We start from the raw sequence: 22,206 nt of genomic DNA, 5'->3' as shown, positions 1-22,206 counted from the left end.
TAACGAGGAACTATGTTTGGGACCGGTGAATTGTAAGAGTTTATGGTGTCTTCTGTTTTGAGAACAGGGTTTTCTCAAATTGCTTTGCTGAAATTGTCAGCAGACTGCAAGGAAGACTAAAGACTAAGACTGCCTCAAAAAAAAAAAGAGGAACATACCCCCATGGGCTGTGTTGATGTTGCACATTGCAACAGGGAAGAATTATGCAGAGGTGTCGTTTGCATGTACACACGCCACCAATAATGCAGCCCGATTAACTGGCAAGTAAGGAGCAATCTAGGTAGCATCACAAGCCCCCAGAAGTAGGGGATCAGCTGAGGAGCAAGTGGACTGGCAGAAAGAATGCCAGGGGCCCTGTTAAGAAAAACCTGCTATGATTCTGACAGAAGAGAAGACTTGTAGCTCTGGGTTGGATTGTGGGGTTCCTGAACTTCATGGTTTTACTGAAGATGTTTCATGACCTAACTAGGTAACATCATCAATGTTAGAACGGTATGGGGTTTGTGGATCAGAGGAAGGAGGAGGAGGAGGAGGAGGAGGAGGAGGAGGAGGAGGAGGAGGAGGAGGAGGAGGAGGAGGAGGAGGAGGAGGAGGAGGAGGAGAACTTTAGGGACCTGGGTGCTCTCTGAACCTGGTAGTTTTCTTGCAGATGTCTCATGACCCAACTGAGTAACATCATCATGTCTGCACGAAAACAACCACACTACGATTACATATGGGCCCCTATTGTTCTGGAAGCGAATGCTTTTTGAGTGATGGAGAGTAACAAATCTTCAGCGTGACTCCAAATATCAAGTATGCTCCTGTGTTTGGAAACACTCAATAAGGAGTGTTGAATTTAACACTCAGTTTAAACACCCGACAAGGCGGTGACATTTGGCAAAATCTATTAGACTGGTTGCCAGAGTAAAGACATATACAAGGCACCCTCTTTGGTGGGTTCTCTTTTAAAATCAGCTGCTGCAGGTAATCCTCGACTTACGGTCCCACGTCAGTCCAACATTTCTGTTGTTAAGGGAGACATTTTGGTTACGTGGTGTTTCGCTCCAATCGCTTGCCACAATTCTTCACTGAACCACGGCAATTGATCAGGTAGTAAAATGGGTGTCAAGGGAACCTGGTTTTCCCCCACTGATTTTGCTCGTCAGACGGTCATAAAAGGGGATCACATGACCTCGGGACACAGCAACCGTCGTAAGTATGAACCAGTTGCCAAACGTCTGAATTTTCATCCCGTTTTCACGGGGATGCTACAAAGGTCCTAACGCTCATAGGTCACTTTTTTTTCAGTGCTGTGGTATCTTGGAAGGGTCATTAAATGAACGGTTGTAAGTCAAGGACTTCCTGTGTATTTCATGGTCAAACAGTCTTGCCAAGTCCATTGGCTAAGACCTGATCCCGCCTTTTCTTTGAAGCGTGGGCCTTTCTTGAGGTATTCACAGCGCTAAATTAAAAGCTCCAAACAGGGAGGGGAAAAAAGAAAGATTCCCCGTGGAACGAGACTTAAAATAAAGAAAAGCTTCCGCTCCGTTTTGAATATTCTTCACGTGCTTCTCTGCCATGCGAAGAAGCTTTTGCCTGGTTTACTCTGCACACCAGGTGGCAGGTGTGAAAAGTCAAAGCCTCAGGGAGGGATATTCTAATGGGTCGCATTCAATATTTATGAATCAGGTGTGCCGCGCTACATCCCAGGTGTCAAAAAAGTGAGAGAAAATACAGCTATTCGCGTGGCAGGCTAGACAGAACTTAAGCTGCAAGTAGAAACTCTTATTTTTTTTTTAAATCTAAAAAAAGGTTAAATCACTACAACTGGAAAACGACATCCCTGATCATTTTTCGCAGAGCGCTATTCAAGGCACTGAGAATAAAGCTAACGTCGTTTCCGTGCAACAGCACGTGCGTAAGACTATGAAAAGAACAAAAAATGACAACAACAGTGTGCAAGGCACACGCTATCTGCAGTCTAGGAGACCGAATTTTTCCCATATTCTCTGGCAGGTGTTTCTCTGAGGCTTGGAAACATTACTCCGTTGGGAGAACCGTGACTTCACACGTGTGATTTTGAAGTCTTTCTCCCCACCCCAACTTTTACCTTAGGTAAAGGTAAAGGTTCCCCCGCACACGCGTGCTAGTCATTTCCGACTCTAGGGGCCGGTGCTCATCTCCGTTTCAGAGTCGAAGAGCCAGCGCTTGTCCGAGGACGTCTCCGTGGTCATGTGGCCGGCATGACTAGACGCCAAAGGCGCATGGAACGCTGTTACCTTCCCACCGTAGCGGTCCCTATTTTTCTACTTGCATTTTTACGTGCTTTCGAACTGCTAGGTCGGCAGAAGCTGGGACGAGTAACAGGCGCTCACTCTGCTACGCGGCACTCGGGATTCGACCCGCCAAACTGCCGACCTTCGGATCGACAAGCTCAGTGTCCTAACCCACTGAGCCACCGCGTCCCTTACCTTAGGTAAGTTTATTTCTGGAGTTGGCTTCCGAAATGAAATAAAAATGAAAAACCAGTTGTCTCACTAGAGTGGCGAACTGCTTGGCCCCTTAAGAGCAGTCTGAGCATGGAGTTGCCCACAGCATCAGAAATTAGCTTTGGTCCGCCTGCTCGGCTGCTGTTGTGCTTCAGGCTTTCGTGGTGTCGAGATAGAAAGGACAGCCACGTGCGCGCTCTGCTACGTGTGCCAAATATGTGGTATCGAAATAAAAAGGACAGCCACGTGCACGCTCTGCTACGTGTGCCAAATATGTGTATAAAATGACGGGGGGAGGGGAATCCATGGGGAAAGCAGAGGAGGAGAACAGGGGGAGCTCTTATTGGACACACCCATTAGGGAAGCATGAGTGGTGGATACAGCTTCACACACACACAGCGAGACTAGGTACACAAATCAAAGTCTGTCTTCTTGCACGTACTTCTGTTTTTCTCTGGAGTCTCTGCTCTTCGGGCGGTTCTGGCGATTCGCAGTGGCCGGCAGAGAATGGACCGAGGAGCTTTTTTTGCTGGACGCGTAAGAAGAGTGGGAAGAGTGAGAGAGGCTGGCCCGGGACTGGCCGGCGTTGTGATCGTACTGCATCAAGCAGAAGATCCAGTCGGTTGGCACCAGCTCGAATTCATAAGGTGGGTTCGCTATAACAAAACTGGAAAGGAAAGAACAACAACAACAGCGCAAGAAGTAAGGCAGGGAAACGGACCAAGGAGAGAAGCAACCTGGAATTCAGGGGAAACTTCCCAACAGTGGAACAGAAGTTGCCTCCAGAAATTGTGGGTGCTCCAACACTGGAGGTTTTTAAGAAGAGACTGGACAGCCACCGGTCTGGAATGGTATAGGTACTCCTGCTTGAGCAGGAGGGCTGGACTAGATGACCTCTAGGGTCCCTTCCAACTCTGTTATTCTGACATTCTGTTTTTCTCTTTGTTATTTTATTATTTTATTTTACTTCCCTTCCATTAGCTTTTTGGGTTCTGAGATGTTTCTTTCTTTTTTTCTTTCTTTCCCTTTCTTTCTTCTCTTTTTCCTTCCTTCCTTCCATTTCTTTCTTTCTCTCTCTCCTTCCTTTTTCTTTCCCACATCCATCCCTTTCTTTCTTCCTTTCTCTCTCTTTCCTTTTTTCTTTCTTTTTTCTCTCTTTCCCTTTCTTTCTCTCTCTCCTTCCTTCCTCTTTTTTTCTTTCTTTCTTCTTTCTTTCTTTCTTTCTTTCTTTCCCTTTTTTTCTTTCTTCTCTTTTTCCTTCCTTCCTCCATTTCTTTCTTTCTCTCTCCTTCCTTTCTCTTTCCCACATCCATCCCTTTCTTCCTTTCTCTCTTTCTTTCTTTCTTTCTTTCTTTCTTTCTTTCTTTCTTTCTTTCTCTTTCTTTCTTTCTTTCTTTCTCTCTCTCTCTCTCTCTCTCTCTCTCTCTTTCTTTCCATCTCACTTTAAAAAAAAAAAGCAGTTGTCTATTTCTATTTATTTCTCTGCAGAAGCAACAAGCTATCCAGTGCTAACAGGGGTTAAAAAAACCCAAAAACCGAATGAATGGTTGAAAACGTTTAAAATAACAAGGATGGGACAGAAACATACCGTTTTGTACATTGCCTAGGCGTGCTTGAGTTGAAATCTCTCAATCGGTATATTCCGAAGCAGAGCATATTGTACGTTTTCAAAGCTTTACAAAATAGATCTCCATAACAACCACCATCCTAGGAAACAATAAGCAAACAAACATATTACAGAAATGTATTTTTTTTAACCACCCTCCCCCCCCCCCCACGCCTCACTTATTGCTATGACACCGAACACCGGGGAAATAATTTAAAGAAAGAAAATGGTGAGGAAATCTGTTGCAAGTCAGCGACAATTACTCGAGGAACTGCCTCGTTTAAACGTTTAATCTTGAAACAGCTAATAAATATGTGCGCAAGCACCCTAGCCACAGTCAAAGAGCTGGAAAATGGAAAAATGCCAACTGAGTCTTCTTTGAAATGAAGTCCCAAGCTCGGGGTCCGCAGATCAGCCATTCCACCAATTAAGAACAACGTAGTCAGGGATGATTAAGAACACGGGACCTTTTTATTTTCTTGCTCTAGACTTGGAAAGAAGTTCATTTGTTCGTGTTGTCAATTTCCATGAAGGTAGTTTGGATCATAGCAAGGAGAAGATGTCATAGGTAAGGACTGTCCCAACTGGGAAGAGCGAGGAAGAGGAGGAGGAGGGAGGGAGGGAGGGAGGGAGGGAGGGAAGTGAAGAGAAAAAGAAGAGAAGAGGAGGAGGAGGAGGAGGAGGAGGAGGAGGAGGAGGAGGAGGAGGAGGAGGGAGAGGAGGAGGATTCCCGTATTTTGAATAGGGGAATCAAATACTGTTCAGCATGCGAGATTCTCCTACATCTAATGAACGAAATGAACCCGTTGCTCCGGCCTAAGCCATCTTGAGCGTAGCCTCAGCCCGATCTCCCGTGGCCTCTTTCCAAAGCTCGCGAGGACCTTACCCCGAGGTCTGCGAAAGGCCCATCCAGCAAGGCCAGCTGGGCCACCCGGCACCGGTCCCTGTTGGTCAGCGTCTGCGGGGTGCTGTAGCCGCCCCGGAGGGCGTTTTCTTCGGCGATCAGGGACTCCAGTTCGGGCGTGGCCCCTCCCGTCACCAGGGTGCGTATCAGGGTGAGAATATTGTCGTTGAAGTACGTCTGCGGAGATGGGAAAAATAAAAGGCATCTCCTTAAGCAAAGAGAAGACCTTCTCTGCACTCAAGTTCTTAGCTGTCTCTTCAAATAATTTCCCTCTGAAAATGCACAGACAGGACACCCACCCACCCTGAATTATTCTATTTTCTTCTGCCCTGTTAAACTTCCACTTGATTCATCCCCATCCCACTATATGCCTCTATCTATCTATCTATCTATCTATCTATCTATCTATCTATCTATCTAGTATCTATCTATCTATCTATCTATCTATCTATCTATCTATCTATCTATCTATCTATTATCTATCTATTATCTATCTATCTATTATCTATCTATCTATCTATCTATCTATCTATCTATCTATCTATCTATACAATTATATATGTATCATCTATCATCTATCTATCTATCTAGTATCTATCTATCTATCTATCTATCTATCTATCTATCCATTTATATATGTATCATCTATCATCTATCTATCCATTTATATATGTATCATCTCTCTTTCATCTATCTATCTATCTATCTATCTATCTATCTATCTATAATCTATCTATCCATTTATATATCTGTATCATCTCTTGTCTATCTATCTATCCATCTATCTATAATCTATCTATCCATTTATATATCTGTATCATCTCTCTTATCTATCTCTCTTATCTATCTCTCCTATCTATCTATCTATCTATCTATCTATCTATCTATCTATCTATCTATCTATCTATCTATCTATCTAATCTATCTATCCATTTATATATCTTTATCATCTCTCTCATCTATCTATCTCTATTATATTTATATCTATATATCTGTATCATCTCTCATCTATCTATCCATATCTCTATCTATCTATCTATCTATCTATCTATTCTTTTTCTGTCTGTCTCCCTGTGTTTTTCTTTCTTTCCTCCTTTCTCTGTTTGTACTTATCTGATTCAGGTCTGATTTTGATTAAAGTACAGAAATACAAATCAGGTGTGTTCACTATAATTGTGGTCCTGGTGAAGGAGTAACTGCCTTCCTTCTCGTGGCCTTCACGTCTAAGAAGAGCTCCGAGGAACTGCCATTGTAAAGTCCAGACCCCATTTAAAGATCATAGAGCCCATATATATTTGTCACTGATACTCTGAGGAGTCGCCTCCGTGCTTCGGGTGTCATTCCTGATTATTGTGCCTGGACTTGAAATGTCTACTCAAAGCATTCTGCTAAACATTATATTACAGGACTTGACAGGGTTGAGACACAAACACGCATCAATTAAACATTCCCCGTTCATTCCACATACATGTATGATGAGTTTAGGATTCTGCTTGTCCTTTTAAAAAACAGAAACAAAAAAAAAATCCCCTCTCGGGTGTAAAAAAAAATGTGATTTATTAAGGAAGACGTATTCCATTGTGATGTTTTGCCAGCATTGGTAGCTAACCTGCTCTTGCAGGCAAATGGTACATATTTAAATATTAATTGCAGACCAAGAGAAGGACATTTATTTATAGATCAGTGGTCTGGTGCTTCAATTAAGTAGTCCAGGTTTATGTTTCATCAAATAGATTTTTTTTTAAAAAAAGGATACCATTATTACTCATCAGAATACTCAACTTGGGCACACACATGCATACCCTCCAAAATTGGGGTTCAGTTCATTTGGAGGGTCATCGTCTGCTGATCTCATGGAAAAGCTCTCACTATCTTGAACTGCCTCTGGAATAAGTTAGAATTCTTCCAAAGCTATTTCTGTTATCTCAGTCCATCTGTTTAATCGGCTTTCTTCACTATCTCCTTTTCTCTCAGCCTTGCCAAGTTGTTTTCTTCTAGTCTCACTCCACAAACACGAAACAGCTAAGAGTAGACAGTACTCTCAAGTAAGCAATTGTCTTCATTTAGTCCTGGACCAACTGAATAGTTTCTCCTAGCCATAGAGCTCTTTGTACTTAGAATAGGATAGAATATAGAATAGAATAGAATAAAAAAGAATAGAATGGAATGGAATGGAATGGAATGGAATGGAATAGAATAGAATAGAATAGAATAGAATAGAATAGAATAGAATAGAATAGAATAGAATAGAATAGAATAGAATAGAATGGAATGGAATGGAATGGAATGGAATGGAATGGAATGGAATGGAATGGAATGGAATGGAATGGAATAGAATAGAATAAAAAAAGAATAGAATAGAATAAAAAAGAATAGAATAGAATAAAAAAAGAATAGAATAGAATAAAAAAGAATAGAATAGAATAAAAAAGAATAGAATAGAATAGAATAAAAAAGAATAGAATAGAATAAAAAAGAATAGAATAGAATAAAAAAGAATAGAATAGAATAGAATAGAATAGAATAGAATAAAAAAGAATAGAATAGAATAAAAAAGAATAGAATAGAATAGAATAGAATAGAATAGAATAGAATAGAATAGAATAGAATAGAATAGAATAGAATAGAGCAAGAAGGGACCTTGGAGGTCTTCTAGTCCAGCCGTCCGCTCAAGCAGGAGAACCTATACCATTTCAGACAAGTGACTGTCCAGTCTCTTCTTAAAAATCTCCAGTGATGGAGAGCCTACGATTTCTGGAGGCAACTTCTGTTCCACTGGTTAATTGTTCTCACTGTTAGGAAGTTTCTCCTTAATTCCAAGGTTGCTTCTCTCGTTGATTAGTTTCCCATCTGTTGCTTCTTGTCCTGCCTTCAGGAGCTTTGGAGAATAGCTTGACTGCTCTCTTCTTGGTGGCAGCCCCTCAAATACTGGAATCCTACTCTTATGTCCCTCCTAATCCTTCTTTTCTCTAGACTAGCCAAACCCGATTCCTGCAGCCCTTCTTCCTATGTTTTAGTCTCCAGGCTTTTGATCATCTTAGTTGCTCTTCTCTGAACTTTTCCCTAGGTCTCAATGTCTTTTTTGTAGTATGGTGACCAAAACTGGCTGCAGTATCCCAGGTGTGGCCTCGCTGGGGTTTTAGAAAGCGGTACTAATACTTTGGGTGACCTTGATTCTATGCCTCTGTTTATACAGGATTGTGTATAAAGATTGTGCACACGGCTGTCTCATAAGCAATTGTCCACTAGGACTCCAAGGTCCCTAAGTGTTCTGATGTTCATTTTCATAGAAATGTCCTTCACATTTATATTCTTGGCTACATTTTTATTCCCTTCTTCTGTAGGACAAATCTACTTCCTTCTCCACCTTGCAGTCCATCTATAAATGTTTCTCAATCCAGAAAAATAAAAAATTGTCTACACCTTCCCTTCTTCACCATTCATTGTGGGTTGATTATAACACTGACTGACAATATTTCAATATTTTTACCTTCTGGCCTAAAATTAGTTCTTAACTTTTCACTTTATGATTTTCACTTTCAAATGAGCTTGTCTTACTTTATTTTTCATTAACAATATGCATATCCGCAAAGCTTAAAGAGTGCTTCAGCCTCCCTCCCCCAGTTTTGACGCTAAATTTCATCTCTCTCCACTCTGCATTTTTATGATATTCTTATTATATATACATTAAATGGAAATGAGGACAAAGTGCATTGTTGTCTCGGTCTATTATAAAATACTGTTTTCGTGATCCAGTTTTTAAATAGCTTTTTCTTCAGTCAAGTCTCCATTTTTGAACAGTATCTTGATGCTCCTCAGGAGTATAATCATAATATCATATTAGTCTTAACGCATTCCATATTCTAACCTGATTTATATAATCAATGGCTTTGATCAGTCAATAAAGCAAAAATAACTTTATGGGTTCCTTCTAACGTTTTGCTCTTTCAATTGTCTGAACTTATGTCCTTCTGGCCTGGAATTAGTTCTTAAGCAAAACCTTGCTTGTGAAGTAATCTATAGTTCAATAATTTGCACCTTTTACGGTATCTTCCATAGGAATATTCCATCCTCTTTTCCAATTTTCAGATCGCACAATGTTGCTCAATAATTGTTGATATAGAGCGGTTGGATTTTTTAATTCCCTCCTCTTCTCCTGCTTTAAATGGTATTTCACCTATCCCTGCTATTTTCCTATAGGGTTGGTCTGTCTGTCTGTCTTTGTCTGTCTGTCTGTCTGTCTGTCTGTCTTTCTATCTGTCCGTCTGTCTGTCTGTCTATCTATCTATCTATCTATCTATCTATCTATCTATCTATCTATCTATCTATCTATCTATCTATCTATTTATCTGTCTGTATGTTTGTCTCTCTGTCTGTCTATCTATCTATCTCTATCTCTATCTATCTATCTTTCTGTCTATCTTTGTCTATCTGCCTATCTGCCTCTCGATCTATCCGTCTGTCTGTCTATATCTATTTATCTGTCTATCTTTGTCTGTCTGTCTATCTTTATGTCTGTCTTTCTATCTGTCCGTCTGTCTGCCTGCCTGCCTGTCTACCAACCTATCTTTATCTGTCTAGCTATCTATCTGTCTGCCTACCTACCTATCTATCTATCTCTCTGTCTGTCTGTCTTGGCTTTATCTATCTGCCTATCTGCCTATTGATCTATCTGTCTGTCTGTATCTATCTATCTATCTGTCTATCTTTGTCTGTCTGTCTGTCTGTCTGTCTGTCTGTCTGTCTGTCTGTCTATCTATCTATCTATCTATCTATCTATCTATCTATCTATCTATCTAATTTGAATACATGCCCATTTTACCGGGTGACTTCAACAGGTCTATTATCTCTGGTGCCTCATTTTCTCTTAGTAAAATTTCTGTCCTTCTGTAAAGCCATCATAAAGGATTTCAGGACAGTCTTTCCATCTTACTTCATCCTTACTTCCCTCTTGTAGCTTACATCCATGATTACCTGAGTAGCCCATGTTAACTGTAGTTTTTCTTATGTCTACGGAGATTCTCCATCATCCGGTTCATGGTTGTCCTGGAGGTGCTTTTTCACAAGGCAACTGGACTTTGCTTTGAAGACTTTTCACTTCTCATCCAAGAAGCTTCTTCAGCTCTGACTGGATGATCCTCCCCCACCATGCAGCCAGAGCTGAAGAAGCTTCTTGGATGAGAAGCGAAACGTCTTCAAAGAGAAAAATAAAATCCAGTTGCCTCGTGGAAAAGCACCTTTGAGGTTTTCTTAGGATTTCTCTGATCTCCCTTAAAGATAATCCTCGTTTTCTTCATGATCTTTTATCTGTTTGACATTCTTGATGACTGGAGCCTTTGCATTTTCCAGGTTGGCCCTTGAAATCTGAATTCATTCCTTGTATTTGCCCTTTTTGTTGGATCTGAAGCCTTTGACTTTCATTGGGCATCACTGCAGCTTCTTCTTTTCTCTCTATGAAATCTGAGGAAGGCTTTTTGTTTTTTTTTGTGTGTTTTTTTTACTGCTTTGGTTTCATGACTTTTACTTCATCCCATGACTTCTGGGCTTCTCATCTCTCTCTCTCTCTCTCTCTCTCTCTCTCTCTCTCTCTCTCTCTCTCTCTCTCTCTCTCTCTCTCTCTCTCTCTCTCTCTCTCTCTCTATATATATATATATATATATATATATATATATATATATATGTAGATCTTTGGTCATTCGGGTTTTTTCCCACGTAGAATTGAAGGTATAAGAGCAACGTTTTGATGAAATCTCATCCGTCATCCTCAGGCTGGTGGCTTCAGCTTCGTTCTTCTGGGAGAAGTGAGAAGAACGAAGCTGAAGCCACCAGCCTGAGGATGACGGATGAGATTTCTTCGAAACATTGCTCTTATACCTTCAATTCTACGTGGGAAAAAACCCGAATGACCAAAGATCTACATACAAATACCCGCGAAAACCTCAGAAAACATTATATATATATCTTGAGTATTTTGAACACTTTTTCAGCCCAAATACGGGCCAATTAAGCCCAGGTTCAAATCTCAGAAGGGTGTGGCTGACTGATGAGAACAAATAAGTTTGAAATAGCTATATTAGTCTCCCTTTAATTCTTTGTTAGCAATCTAATAGACCTGTTGAAGTCACCCGGTAAAATGGGCATGTATTCAAATTAGATAGATAGATAGATAGATAGATAGATAGATAGATAGATAGATGGATGGATGGATGGATGGATGGATGTATAATATATATGTATAATGTATATGTATGTTAGGTCCTTGAAGTCAAATCTTGTTGGCACATGTGACTCTGCTCGCAATTTTCTACATTTAACCCACATATTTGACACCAATAATTCACAGTCCATTCCGTCGTCTGCACCGGCAACTATGCAGGCCTGACTGGGTTGCACTCCTTGATCTTCTGTTTCCCGTCATGTCATCCATTTGATTCCAAGGTTGTACATCTGGTGATCACACTGGTGTCCATGTGGCTCGAAGCAGGTGTTAGCAATAAACAAGAAATCCTCTTTACAAAACTCTCTTGGCTTTTACCCAATTCAAACCATCTATGCGTCGGGTTTTTCATTTTTCTAATATTTACCCTGAAATCATCCATTAAGGCCCTTTTTGCTTAACTATTTTTTTTTTTTTGCAATTTGCAGTGGCACTTCTCAATGCCCTCCCCAATGTATCTGCATTCAATAAATCCGGTAGTCATTAATTTTAATCAGTAGGATCCTTATTTAACAATATTCTTTTGGGGCATATGGCTGCAGCATTCCTCTGTATGATCTCATGCCTAGAATATATAATTCAGCCAGAGTCAGTTGGTTGAGTTGGGCAGCCATAGAAATTGCATAAACAAACAAACAGGAGAGCGATGGTTATCCTTTCCAGATCACTCAAGTTCAGTTATTCCTAAACCTCCCACTTCAGATGTTCGTGATTCACGCTTCTCACATTTAATCAGAGTTGAGCTGGAAGGTCTTCTAGTCCAACCCTCTGCTCATGCAGGAGACCCTATGCCATTCCAGACAGGTGGCTGTCCGGTCTCTTCTCAAAAACCTCCGGTGATGGAGCACCCACAACCTCTGGAGGGCAAAAGCTGTTCCACAGGTTAATTGTCTTCACTGTTAGGAAGTTTCTCCTTAGTAACTAGGTTGCCTCTCTCCCTGATTAGTTTCCATCGACTGCCCTGAGGGTCACCTGAATCAGAGTGTGAAGGAGAAGGAGAAGCTTCTTGGGATTGCTGAAAGGACGTCATATCCCTCATCCTCCTCTGTTGAAGGAGGACTCTTCAAGTTAATGTATATCTATATCATCTCTATATCTATCTATCTATCTATCTATCTATCTATCTATCTATCTATCTATCTACTATATCTATCTATCTTGATATGTCTGTATAATCTCTGTTATCTATCTATCATGTATCTTTATATGTCTGTATAATCTCTCTATTATCTATCTATCTATCTATCTATCTACTATCTATCTATCTACTATAACTATCTATCTATCTTGATATGTCTGTATAATCTCTGTTATCTATCTATCATGTATCTTTATATGTCTGTATAATCTCTCTATTATCTATCTATCTATCTATCTATCTATCTATCTATCTATCTATCTATCTATCATCTATATCTGTTTGTCTATCCTTCTATTCCCCACCGTTTAGTCAGAAGCTTCTTGGCTGAGTCGTGAAACATTTCAAGAGGAAAAAAAAAACCCAAGAAATTCCAGTTGCCTTTTTGGAAAAGCACCTTTTAGTCTCTCCCCAGAGTCAGCGTAGGCCTAGAGCCAAAACCACAGCCTTACTCTTACGATACACAGAACGTAGAAAAGACGGGTGCTTACCGCACTCATGAGGGAATCCAGGACACTAACCGCAAAGGCGGTCCCGCACGCGAAAGGCTGGGTGAGATACAATTCGGTATCCGGGTCATCATCGTCATCTTGATCCAGGAACTGGACATTGGAATCATTGACTGGAAAGAAAATGACAACCTATCCAGATCCTGATCGGATATCTGATGTCTTTTACCCGCCGTAACGTGAAGAAGAAGCACAGCGCCTGGGCAGAAAGTTCCGCGTCTTGAATGTTGGCATGTTGCTGAGGACAAAATTAAAATCTACGCGGAATCCGCCTTTGGGGGAAAGAAGAACATTTGTTTGTCTTTACGAAAGGTGCAGATGTCAAGAGTAGGAACTCCTCAGTGGCCTGAATCAGTGTTGTTTGGAATGTGTCCTGGAAATCCTTCACAGTTCATTTACTGACCATTCAAAGTCACCACGGCACTGGAAAAAAGCGACTTAGGAACATTTTTCACACTTAATGACCGTTGCAGCATTCCCAGGGTCATGTGATCAAAATTCGGAACGCTTGGCAACCGACTCGCATTTTTCCAGGGTCACGTGATGCCCTTCTGAGCTGCAAAGTCCATGGGGAAGCCAGATCCACTTAACAACCCCATTACTAACTTAACAACGGCAGTCATTCGCTGAGCCACTGTGGCCAGAAAAGGTCACAAAACGGGGCAAAATTCACTTAACAAATGTCTCACTTAGCAACAGGAACGTTGGGGTTTGACTGTGGTCGTAATCCGAGGACTACCTGTCTCTAACCAGCTTGCCAGGAGACGAGACCAGTTCGAGTTTTACCTTGTGTGTAGCGGAAAGCCAACATGATGCTCCCTTGGCTTGAATGCAAGCATTTTATTTCCTGATTAGGAACATAAAGCTTCCTCAAAAATTACTAGTGGCTATGTTTCATTGCAAATCTAGACAGCACACTAAAAAGCAGAGACATCACCCTGTCAACAAAAGTGCGTATAGTCAAGGCTATGGTCTTCCCAGTTGCAATGTATGGCAGTGAAAGCTGGACCATAAGAAAGGCTGAGCACCAAAGAATTGAGGCCTTTGAACTCTGGTGCTGGAGAAGACTCCTGCGAGTCCCTTGGACTGCAAGGCGATCCAACCGGTCAGTCCTAGAGGAGATCAACCCTGATGGCTCTTTAGAAGGCCAGATCCTGAAGCTAAAACTCAAATACTTTGGCCACCTAATGAGAAGGAAGGACTCACTGGAGAAGAGCCTAATGCTGGGAAAGATTGAGGGCAAGAGAAGAAGGGGATGACAGAGAATGAGGTGGCTGGATGGAGTCACTGAAGCAGGAGGCGTGAGCTTAAAGGGACTCCAGAAGATGGTGGAGGACAGGAAGGCCTGGAGGAACGTTGTCCATGGGGTCGCGATGGGTCGGACACGACTTTGCAACTAACAACAAATGTTTCATAGTTTTCGTTTTAAGTGTTAATTTAACTTAATTTTTAATTTATTTTGAAACTTTATTATGTACTAGAAAAGGAAGACATTTGACTTCAAGAATGTAACTGCACAAAAACTTTTCTGTCAAGTTGTAAAGGAAGCCGAAACACAAATCTCAAGAAGTGCCTCTATTTCATATTCTATTGGCAGCCCTGAAAAATTAGCAGCACAGGCAAGGCTGGTGGAAAATTTTATGTAAAGATAATTTGGGGCAAGATCTCTCAAAACACAAGGCTAAGCTTTAGCATCAGTTGTTTTGCTTCCACGTTCTCCTAAGATTTATTCAAATGACTTCTGCTTAATAGGGAGAAAAATGAGTTCGTACATTCAGAGCTTCATCACAGAACTTAATAATCAAGAATCACACTTGGATAAAAGGAAAAAAAATGCTTAGAAGAACAGTGGGTTTTTTAGTACATTCAACATGGAAGCTCTGAATGAAAACTTGTTCTCGGTCAGCCCTTCAATGTTTTAAGGGGGAAAAAAAGTAATTTATTTCTGTTTTTCTTCTGCAAATGTTTGTCTTTCTTTCATGTGCCTGAGAAGTGTGAAATGCATCTGTCAAATTGGGAGGAGGAGGAGGAGGAGGAGGAGGAGGAGAAGGAGAAGGAGGAGGAGGAGGAGGAGGAGGAGGAGGAGAAGGAGAAGGAGGAGGAGGAGGAGAAGAAGAAGAAGAAGAAGAAGAAGAAGAAGAAGAAGAAGAAGAAGAAGAAGAAGACGAAGAAGAAGAAGAAGGAGGAGGAGGAGGAGGAGGAGGAGAAGAAGAAGGAGAAGAAGAAGAAGGAGAAGGAGAAGGAGAAGGAGAAGGAGAAGGAGAAGAAGAAGAAGAAGAAGAAGAAGAAGAAGAAGAAGAAGAAGAAGAAGAAGAAGAAGAAGAAGAAGTAGGAGAAGAAGAAGAAGAAGAAGAAGAAGAAGAAGAAGAAGAAGAAGAAGAAGAAGAAGAAGAAGAAGAAGAAGAAGAAGAAGAAGAAGAAGAAGAAGAAGAAATAATTAGCGTGCAGATGATACATAAAGAGCCAGCAGGTCAAATGATTGTGATCAAAGTTCTACCAATGCTGTGTGTATGTCAAGAAAAAGAAAAAAAAATCATTAAGAAAAGGCAGAACAAGAACAAGATTCCATTTCGTCTGGAATCATAAATAAAACACATTCAAAGTAGCACTGAGAAGGCAACTCTCTGATACAGCCAGACAAAGAAAGAAGAAAGCCGAGAGTAGAACAACAGCAGAGCAACAAGCGGTTTACATCAAAGAGGAAAGATGCTTCTTACCCAGTTCGGTTATCATTAGACCTGAACGCCACTGGTTTGGTTTGGGTTTTTTCCTGACCGATTGAAACCCTAGGCAGAGGTTTGCCAAGTTCAGCTGGTAAGTGTTGAGGAGGGGGGGGCGGGGAATGGGGTTGGAGGGAAGGAGAAGGCACGGAAAGAGTATCAAAGAAGGGAGTAAGACAAACGAAGCTGAAAAACTAAAAAAAAGGGAAGACAATAAATGGACGAAAGGACCACAAGTCAAGCTCGGCTTTATGATCAGAAACACAGCAGGGAATTCGCCCAGGAAGAATGAGGATGAGTGAAGTTGTAGCCTTCTTAATGCTCCAGCTGAAATTAATGGTTTATTTGAGACCTCCTCGGCTTCCAACATCCAGGGAGGAAGACAAGCGAGTATCGGAGTATCATAAGCCCTCGAAGCCAGTCTGACTCTCATCGTCCCTCAAGCTGAATCAGACTCCGAGCAGACTGTCCAGAGGGTCCTGCTCTAATACACAGTATGCAGCCCCCGACTTATGTCCACAAGCAGCATCTTCATGCCCAGGGCTGAGCAAGCTGATTGTTAAGGCAGCTGTATCTAATTTTAACAAGGGACGCGGTGGCTCAGTGGGTTAGGACGCTGAGCTTGTTGATCAGAAGGTCGGCAGTTTGGCGGGTCGAATCCCGAGTGCCGCGTAGCAGAGCGAGCGCCTGTTACTCGTCCCAGCTTCTGCCAACCTAGCAGTTCGAAAGCACGTAAAAATGCAAGTAGAAAAATAGGGACCACTCCGGTGGGAAGGTAACAGCGTTCTGTGCGCCTTTGGCGTCTAGTCATGCCGGCCACATGACCACGGAGACGTCCTCGGACAAGCACTGGCTCTTCGGCTTTGAAACGGAGATGAGCACCGGCCCCTAGAGTCGGAAACGACTAGCACGCGTGTGCGGGGGAACCTTTACCTTTACCTATCTAATTTTATGATCTATTTGCCATGGTTCTTAAGCAAGTCACTGCAGATGTGAAAGGAATCGTGGTCATTAAGCAAACCCAGCTTCCCACATTGACTCGGCTAGTCAGACGCCAGCTAAGGAAAGGGCTGCAAATTGTGATCACGTGACCCCAGGATGCTGCAGCCATTGTATGTACATGCTGGTTGCCAAGTGCTCGACTTCTGATTCCCCGATGACCATGGGGATATCGCAATGGTCCTAAGTGAGAGGACGGATCACAAACCACTTTTTTTTCCCAGCGCCGTTGTAATTTAGAACAGGGGTAAATGAAGTTGTAAGTCAAAGATTGCCTCTGTTGCTGTAGTCGTTTTGGTTTGCGGTGGGAATTTTTGCCCTAGAGGCTCAGTCCTACGATGGTGTAGATGCCATGGCCCCATCGGATCCCGTTTTGGAGGAGAAGGAGGAGTTGGAACTATCCCAGACCCCTCTGGCATTGGGGAAGTGGTCAGCTGGAAAGAGGGGGCTTCCTGCCTTCACAAATGCAGGGGAGGATTGGCTGTAAACCCTGCTTCTTTGTTTTCAGATCGTGTTTCTGCCCTGCAGACTCTGAACCTTGTTTGTGGACTGTGGAACTGGCCTTGAGGACTTTGAACCTTGTTTACAGGCTACAAACTTCCTCCTTGCCTTGTGAATTGGCTCTGGCGACTATGGGATCTAGTTTGTGGGACCCGGCTGCACTGACAGTGGGATGGCCTTTGGGAAAGTTTGGGGTAAAGCTTTACCGGTCATTGTAGGGCCTTCTGTCACAGGATAGCAGTGTCATGAAAAACTTTATGGGTCCCTGCAACTGCCTACATGACCATAGATTATTACCAAGTAAAAGAAGTAAAATTAAGATAGTTCTTTAAAAAAAGAACTTGCTTAATCATTGTGTGTGTGTGTGTGTGCACCTCTGTATGTATGCATGTGTATTATTATTATCAATCCACTGCAGGAAGAAGGTTTCTGCATGAAGGCTATAGACTATCTAGTGGGAGATAGACTCTTCCAGGAGAGCGTATGACTGGCCCAACTCTTCCATGCCTCAAGGGACACGAGAATTTGATCTCCTTGTTCTTAGTCCATCTCTTTAAAGATTACATACCCCAGTTGTGTTGTTGCGCTGAGAGAGAACAACTGGTCCAGGGTCATCCAGTTGGTTTCCATGCTTCAAGAGCACCGGAAGGGTATTCCCGCTACTAGTCCAGCATCTTAGCAACTACATCACAGGTGTCACACGTGACGTATTGCAATATATCGCAATGTTTTTTGCCTTTGTGGAGATGGGGTGGGCGTGGCCTCCACGTGATACAACTGGTCTGTGGGCCAGCAATTTGACGGCCCTGAACTACCTCATTGGCTCTGTGTGTGTGTGTGTGTGTGTGTGTGTCGGTGAGCTTGTTTTACATGGATGTCTGTATGCGCACTCATACTGTACAAGTTTCAGAAGAAAACCCTACATCTTTACTTAAATGCAGCACTCCTCAGGCTGGGAAAAATGAAAAGGAAAAACATGTAGCAAGATCCCAAAGGAGCTTACCTAACTCAGTAATAATAGGGATGTCGATTCCCGTTGTAATGGAGGGCTGGCGGAGAAGGCCGTGCATTGGACTCTTGTCAGGTGATGACCTCTCCATTCCAGGTGGCGAAAACCCTGTAGGGACAAGAGTAACAAGAAGCTGAGATGCTACACTAGGACTCGTAACTCTAATTACAACAAGATTAGACTAGGAAGAAGCCATACTGCAATGGTCCTTACTGGGCCTGTGAATGAGAAGAAATAAGAAGTTCAAGAAGATCTGGGATAAGGATGAATCTGAACCATCTGCGGCCAACTCGGATCCCCCTGCCCCATTATAAACCCTAATGTTTCCAAGGAAAGAAATGGTCCTATTCCCAGGACCAAAGCTGCATGGCTTGAATTTTTATTATGTTTAAACGTTTTCCCAACAACAACAATGGGTCTCGTTTACCAACACATCCTTCGAAAAGAACATTGCAACCTTTCTCTCTGGCGCACAGCTCTTTAAATACATCCAGATAAATAGCTCACAGCTATTTAAATACATCGAAGAGAATGTGTAGAACTCGCCTGTTCTGCTTCTCAACATTAGCTGAGCTTAGTCAGGTGCTACCTGCTGGGAATTATTAAGAACACCAAAAAAGGGAAACCTGTTTTCTTAAGTCGTAGTGCGAAGCAATACGATCAAGAATGTGCTTTGCAATTATTTAAATCAGGGGTCCCCAACCCCTGGGGCTGCAGCCCACAATTGGCCCTTGAGCCATTTGGAACTGGGCCATGGAAGTGGTGGGCGAGCGTGCGTGTGCATCCTCATTTGCACGAGGAGCGGGTGAGCAGGTGCACCTGTGCTCCATTTGCGCGAGCAGCGGGTGAGCAGGTGCACCTGTGCTCCATTTGCGCGAGCAGCGCGTGAGCAGGTGCACCTGTGCTCCATTTGTGCGAGCAGCAAGTGAGCAGGTGCATACTGTGCTCCATTTGCGTGAGCAGCGGGTGAGCAGGTGCACCTGTGCTCCATTTGCGTGAGCAGCGGGTGAGCAGGTGCACCTGTGCTCCATTTACGCGAGCAGCGGGTGAGCAGGTGCACCTGTGCTCCATTTGCACGAACAGTGGGTGAGCAGGTGCACCTGTGCTCCATTTGCGTGAGCAGCGGTTGAGCAGGTGCACCTGTGCTCCATTTGCACGAGGAGCGGGTGAGCAGGTGCACCTGTGCTCCATTTACGCGAGCAGCGGGTGGGCAGGTGCACCTGTACTCCATTTGCACGAACAGTGGGTGAGCAGGTGCACCTGTGCTCCATTTGCGTGAGCAGCGGGTGAGCAGGTGAACCTGTGCTCCATTTGCGTGAGCAGCGCGTGAGCAGGTGCACCTGTGCTCCATTTGCACGAGCAGCGGGTGAGCAGGTGCACCTGTGCTCCATTTGCGTGAGCAGCGGGTGAGCAGGTGCACCTGTGCTCCATTTGCGTGAGCAGCGGGTGAGCAGGTGCACCTGTGCTCCATTTACGCGAGCAGCGGGTGAGCAGGTGCACCTGTGCTCCATTTGCACGAACAGTGGGTGAGCAGGTGCACCTGTGCTCCATTTGCGTGAGCAGCGGGTGAGCAGGTGCACCTGTGCTCCATTTGCACGAACAGTGGGTGAGCAGGTGCACCTGTGCTCCATTTGCGTGAGCAGCGGGTGAGCAGGTGAACCTGTGCTCCATTTGCGTGAGCAGCGCGTGAGCAGGTGCACCTGTGCTCCATTTGCACGAGCAGCGGGTGAGCAGGTGCACCTGTGCTCCATTTGCGTGAGCAGCGGGTGAGCAGGTGCACCTGTGCTCCATTTACGCGAGCAGCGGGTGAGCAGGTGCACCTGTACTCCATTTGCACGAACAGTGGGTGAGCAGGTGCACCTGTGCTCCATTTACGCGAGCAGCGGGTGAGCAGGTGCACCTGTGCTCCATTTGCACGAACAGTGGGTGAGCAGGTGCACCTGTGCTCCATTTGCGCGAGCAGCGGGTGAGCAGGTGCACCTGTGCTCCATTTGTGCGAGCAGCGGGTGAGCAGGTGCACCTGTGCTCCATTTGCGCGAGCAGCGGTTGAGCAGGTGCACCTGTGCTCCATTTGCGCGAGCAGCGCGTGAGCAGGTGCACCTGTGCTCCATTTGCGCGAGCAGCGGGTGAGCAGGTGCACCTGTGCTCCATTTGCGTGAGCAGCGGTTGAGCAGGTGCACCTGTGCAAAGCCTTTGGGAAGGTTGGGGAACTCTGATTTAAGTGAGAGCCCCTCTCCCACTCAAATTCTCTCACGCGTATACAAATGCTCAAGGAAGGACTGTATTTGAGAAGTTGCATCTCAGCTAATCTCCTGAAACGAAAAAACTGGTAAACAACACGTAAAACCATTGCAAACCTAAAACACAGACCTTGCTCAAAGGATGTTACTGTATGCTAACAAACATGTGTTCTTTGTATCAGGTGGTAGCAGTGCACTGAAAAGATATCAACTCTTATTTATATAGACTACCGTATTTCCCCAGAAATAAGACCCAACTGGAAAATGAGGCCTAGCATGATTTTTCAGGATGCTTGTAATATAAGCCCTACTCCAAAAATAAGCCCCAGCTAAGATCGTCAGCCAGAGGGATGCATTTAATACCATATTTCCCCAAAAATAAAGAGCCAATGCGTCTTTTTGGAGCAAAAATTAATACAAAACCCAGTCTTGTTTTTGGGGAAACATGGTATGTGCAATCAGGAAGCCAATCCAAACAAGAGGAAAACATTGACGAAAGAGATCTTTAAAAAGGTGTTGTGCCTCGACTTCCACATCGGAAGGAATTGTGGGGTTTTTTCCCGCCCCAGGATGCTTCTTCTACGTCTAAGGATAATCTACAATTTTGGATTAACCAAGTCTGACCTTGCTTAGCTGTGCAAGATAAGCCAAGATCGGTCGAGTGCTGCCACCTAGGGTTAAACTAGCTCCCCACCTAGCTAGTTGCTCTCTGTGCAGTTTAAACAGAAATAGTAATTAGTAAGGAGTTTGCGTCACACAAAGTTAGTTGATTGGGAAGTTAATTTAATCCTGTTTTGGGCTAAATCAAGGGAACACCAAAAAGGATGCCCGTTGGCCTAATTATCCTATTGGTGTATTTGACTAGGTCAAGTGACATTGTATTCTACGAGGAATTCTACAAGGTTACTAGAAGAATGTCACTATGGAGGTGTCATGATACAAAAGAGACTTTACAGGAGTGGGGTCCTTGGTTTTCTTACAGATGTTTCATTACCAAACTAGCTAACACCATCAGTATTAGAAGGGAGTGGGGTTTGCAAGGAGGAGGAGGAGGAGGAGGAGGAGGAGGAGGAGGAGGAGGAGGAGAGAAAAGACTATGGGGTCCTTGGTACTCTCAGAGCTTGGTGGTTTTGTTACAGATGTTTCATTACCAAACTAGCTAACATTATCAGTGCTACAAGGGAGTGGGGTTTGCAAGGAGGAGGAGGAGGAGGAAGAAAAGAAAAAAAAAGAGAGAGAAAAAACTGTGGAGTCTTCCGTGTTCTTTGAGCTTGGTGGTTTCCTTACAGACGTTTCATTACCAAACGAGGTGACACCATCCGTGTTCAATCCTGAGTTCCAAACAAGGCTTTTTTTTTCTCACGGAACACTCAGAACGGAGTTCCGGCACCTTTTTTGGATGGAACCTTGTAGGGTAGGCAAGGTGGGTTGTATGACAGGTGTGAGTTCCGGCGCCTTTTTCTTTTACAAAAAAAGCACTGGATAGATAGATAGATAGATAGATAGATAGATAGATAGATAGATAGATAGATAGATAGATAGATAGATAGACAGATAAACAAGACAAACGTGGATGGATAGATGGATAGATAGATAGATAGATAGATAGATAGATAGATAGACAGACAAGACAAACGTGGATGGATAGATAGATAGATAGATAGATAGATAGATAGATAGATAGATAGATAGATAGATACAGGGCTTTTTTTTTCTCATAGAACGCTCAGAACGGAGTTCCGGCACCATTTCTTGGGATGGAACCTTGTAGGGTAGGCAAGGTGGGTTGTATGACACGTGTGAGTTCCGGCACCTTTTTTCTTTGACAAAAAAAGCCCTGTTCCCAAATATTGTCTCCTATTGGTCCACAGGCAGATGTATTTTCTTATTAT

At 43.3% G+C, this 22,206-nt stretch overlaps 1 protein-coding gene across 1 annotated transcript in view; it reads right to left on the bottom strand.

Moving 5' to 3' along the window:
• Nucleotides 1-22,206, bottom strand: part of KCNMA1 (potassium calcium-activated channel subfamily M alpha 1) — a 423,981-nt gene that overhangs the window by 10,993 nt on the left and 390,782 nt on the right. Inside the window, exons 19-23 of the mRNA XM_083363343.1 lie at nucleotides 18,069-18,182; nucleotides 12,828-12,958; nucleotides 4,964-5,158; nucleotides 4,060-4,178; nucleotides 2,914-3,138 (exon numbers count right to left, since the gene is read on the bottom strand). Of these exons, the coding sequence (XP_083219469.1) occupies nucleotides 2,914-3,138; nucleotides 4,060-4,178; nucleotides 4,964-5,158; nucleotides 12,828-12,958; nucleotides 18,069-18,182 (784 nt within the window). The remainder of the gene's footprint in view (nucleotides 1-2,913; nucleotides 3,139-4,059; nucleotides 4,179-4,963; nucleotides 5,159-12,827; nucleotides 12,959-18,068; nucleotides 18,183-22,206) is intronic.

Source organism: Vipera ursinii, assembly GCF_947247035.1.
Source record: "Vipera ursinii genome assembly, chromosome: 5".
NCBI lineage: Eukaryota > Metazoa > Chordata > Lepidosauria > Squamata > Viperidae > Vipera > Vipera ursinii.
The sequence above is the reverse complement of the archived record's forward strand: the minus strand, read 5'-3'. Positions and strand labels throughout refer to the sequence as shown.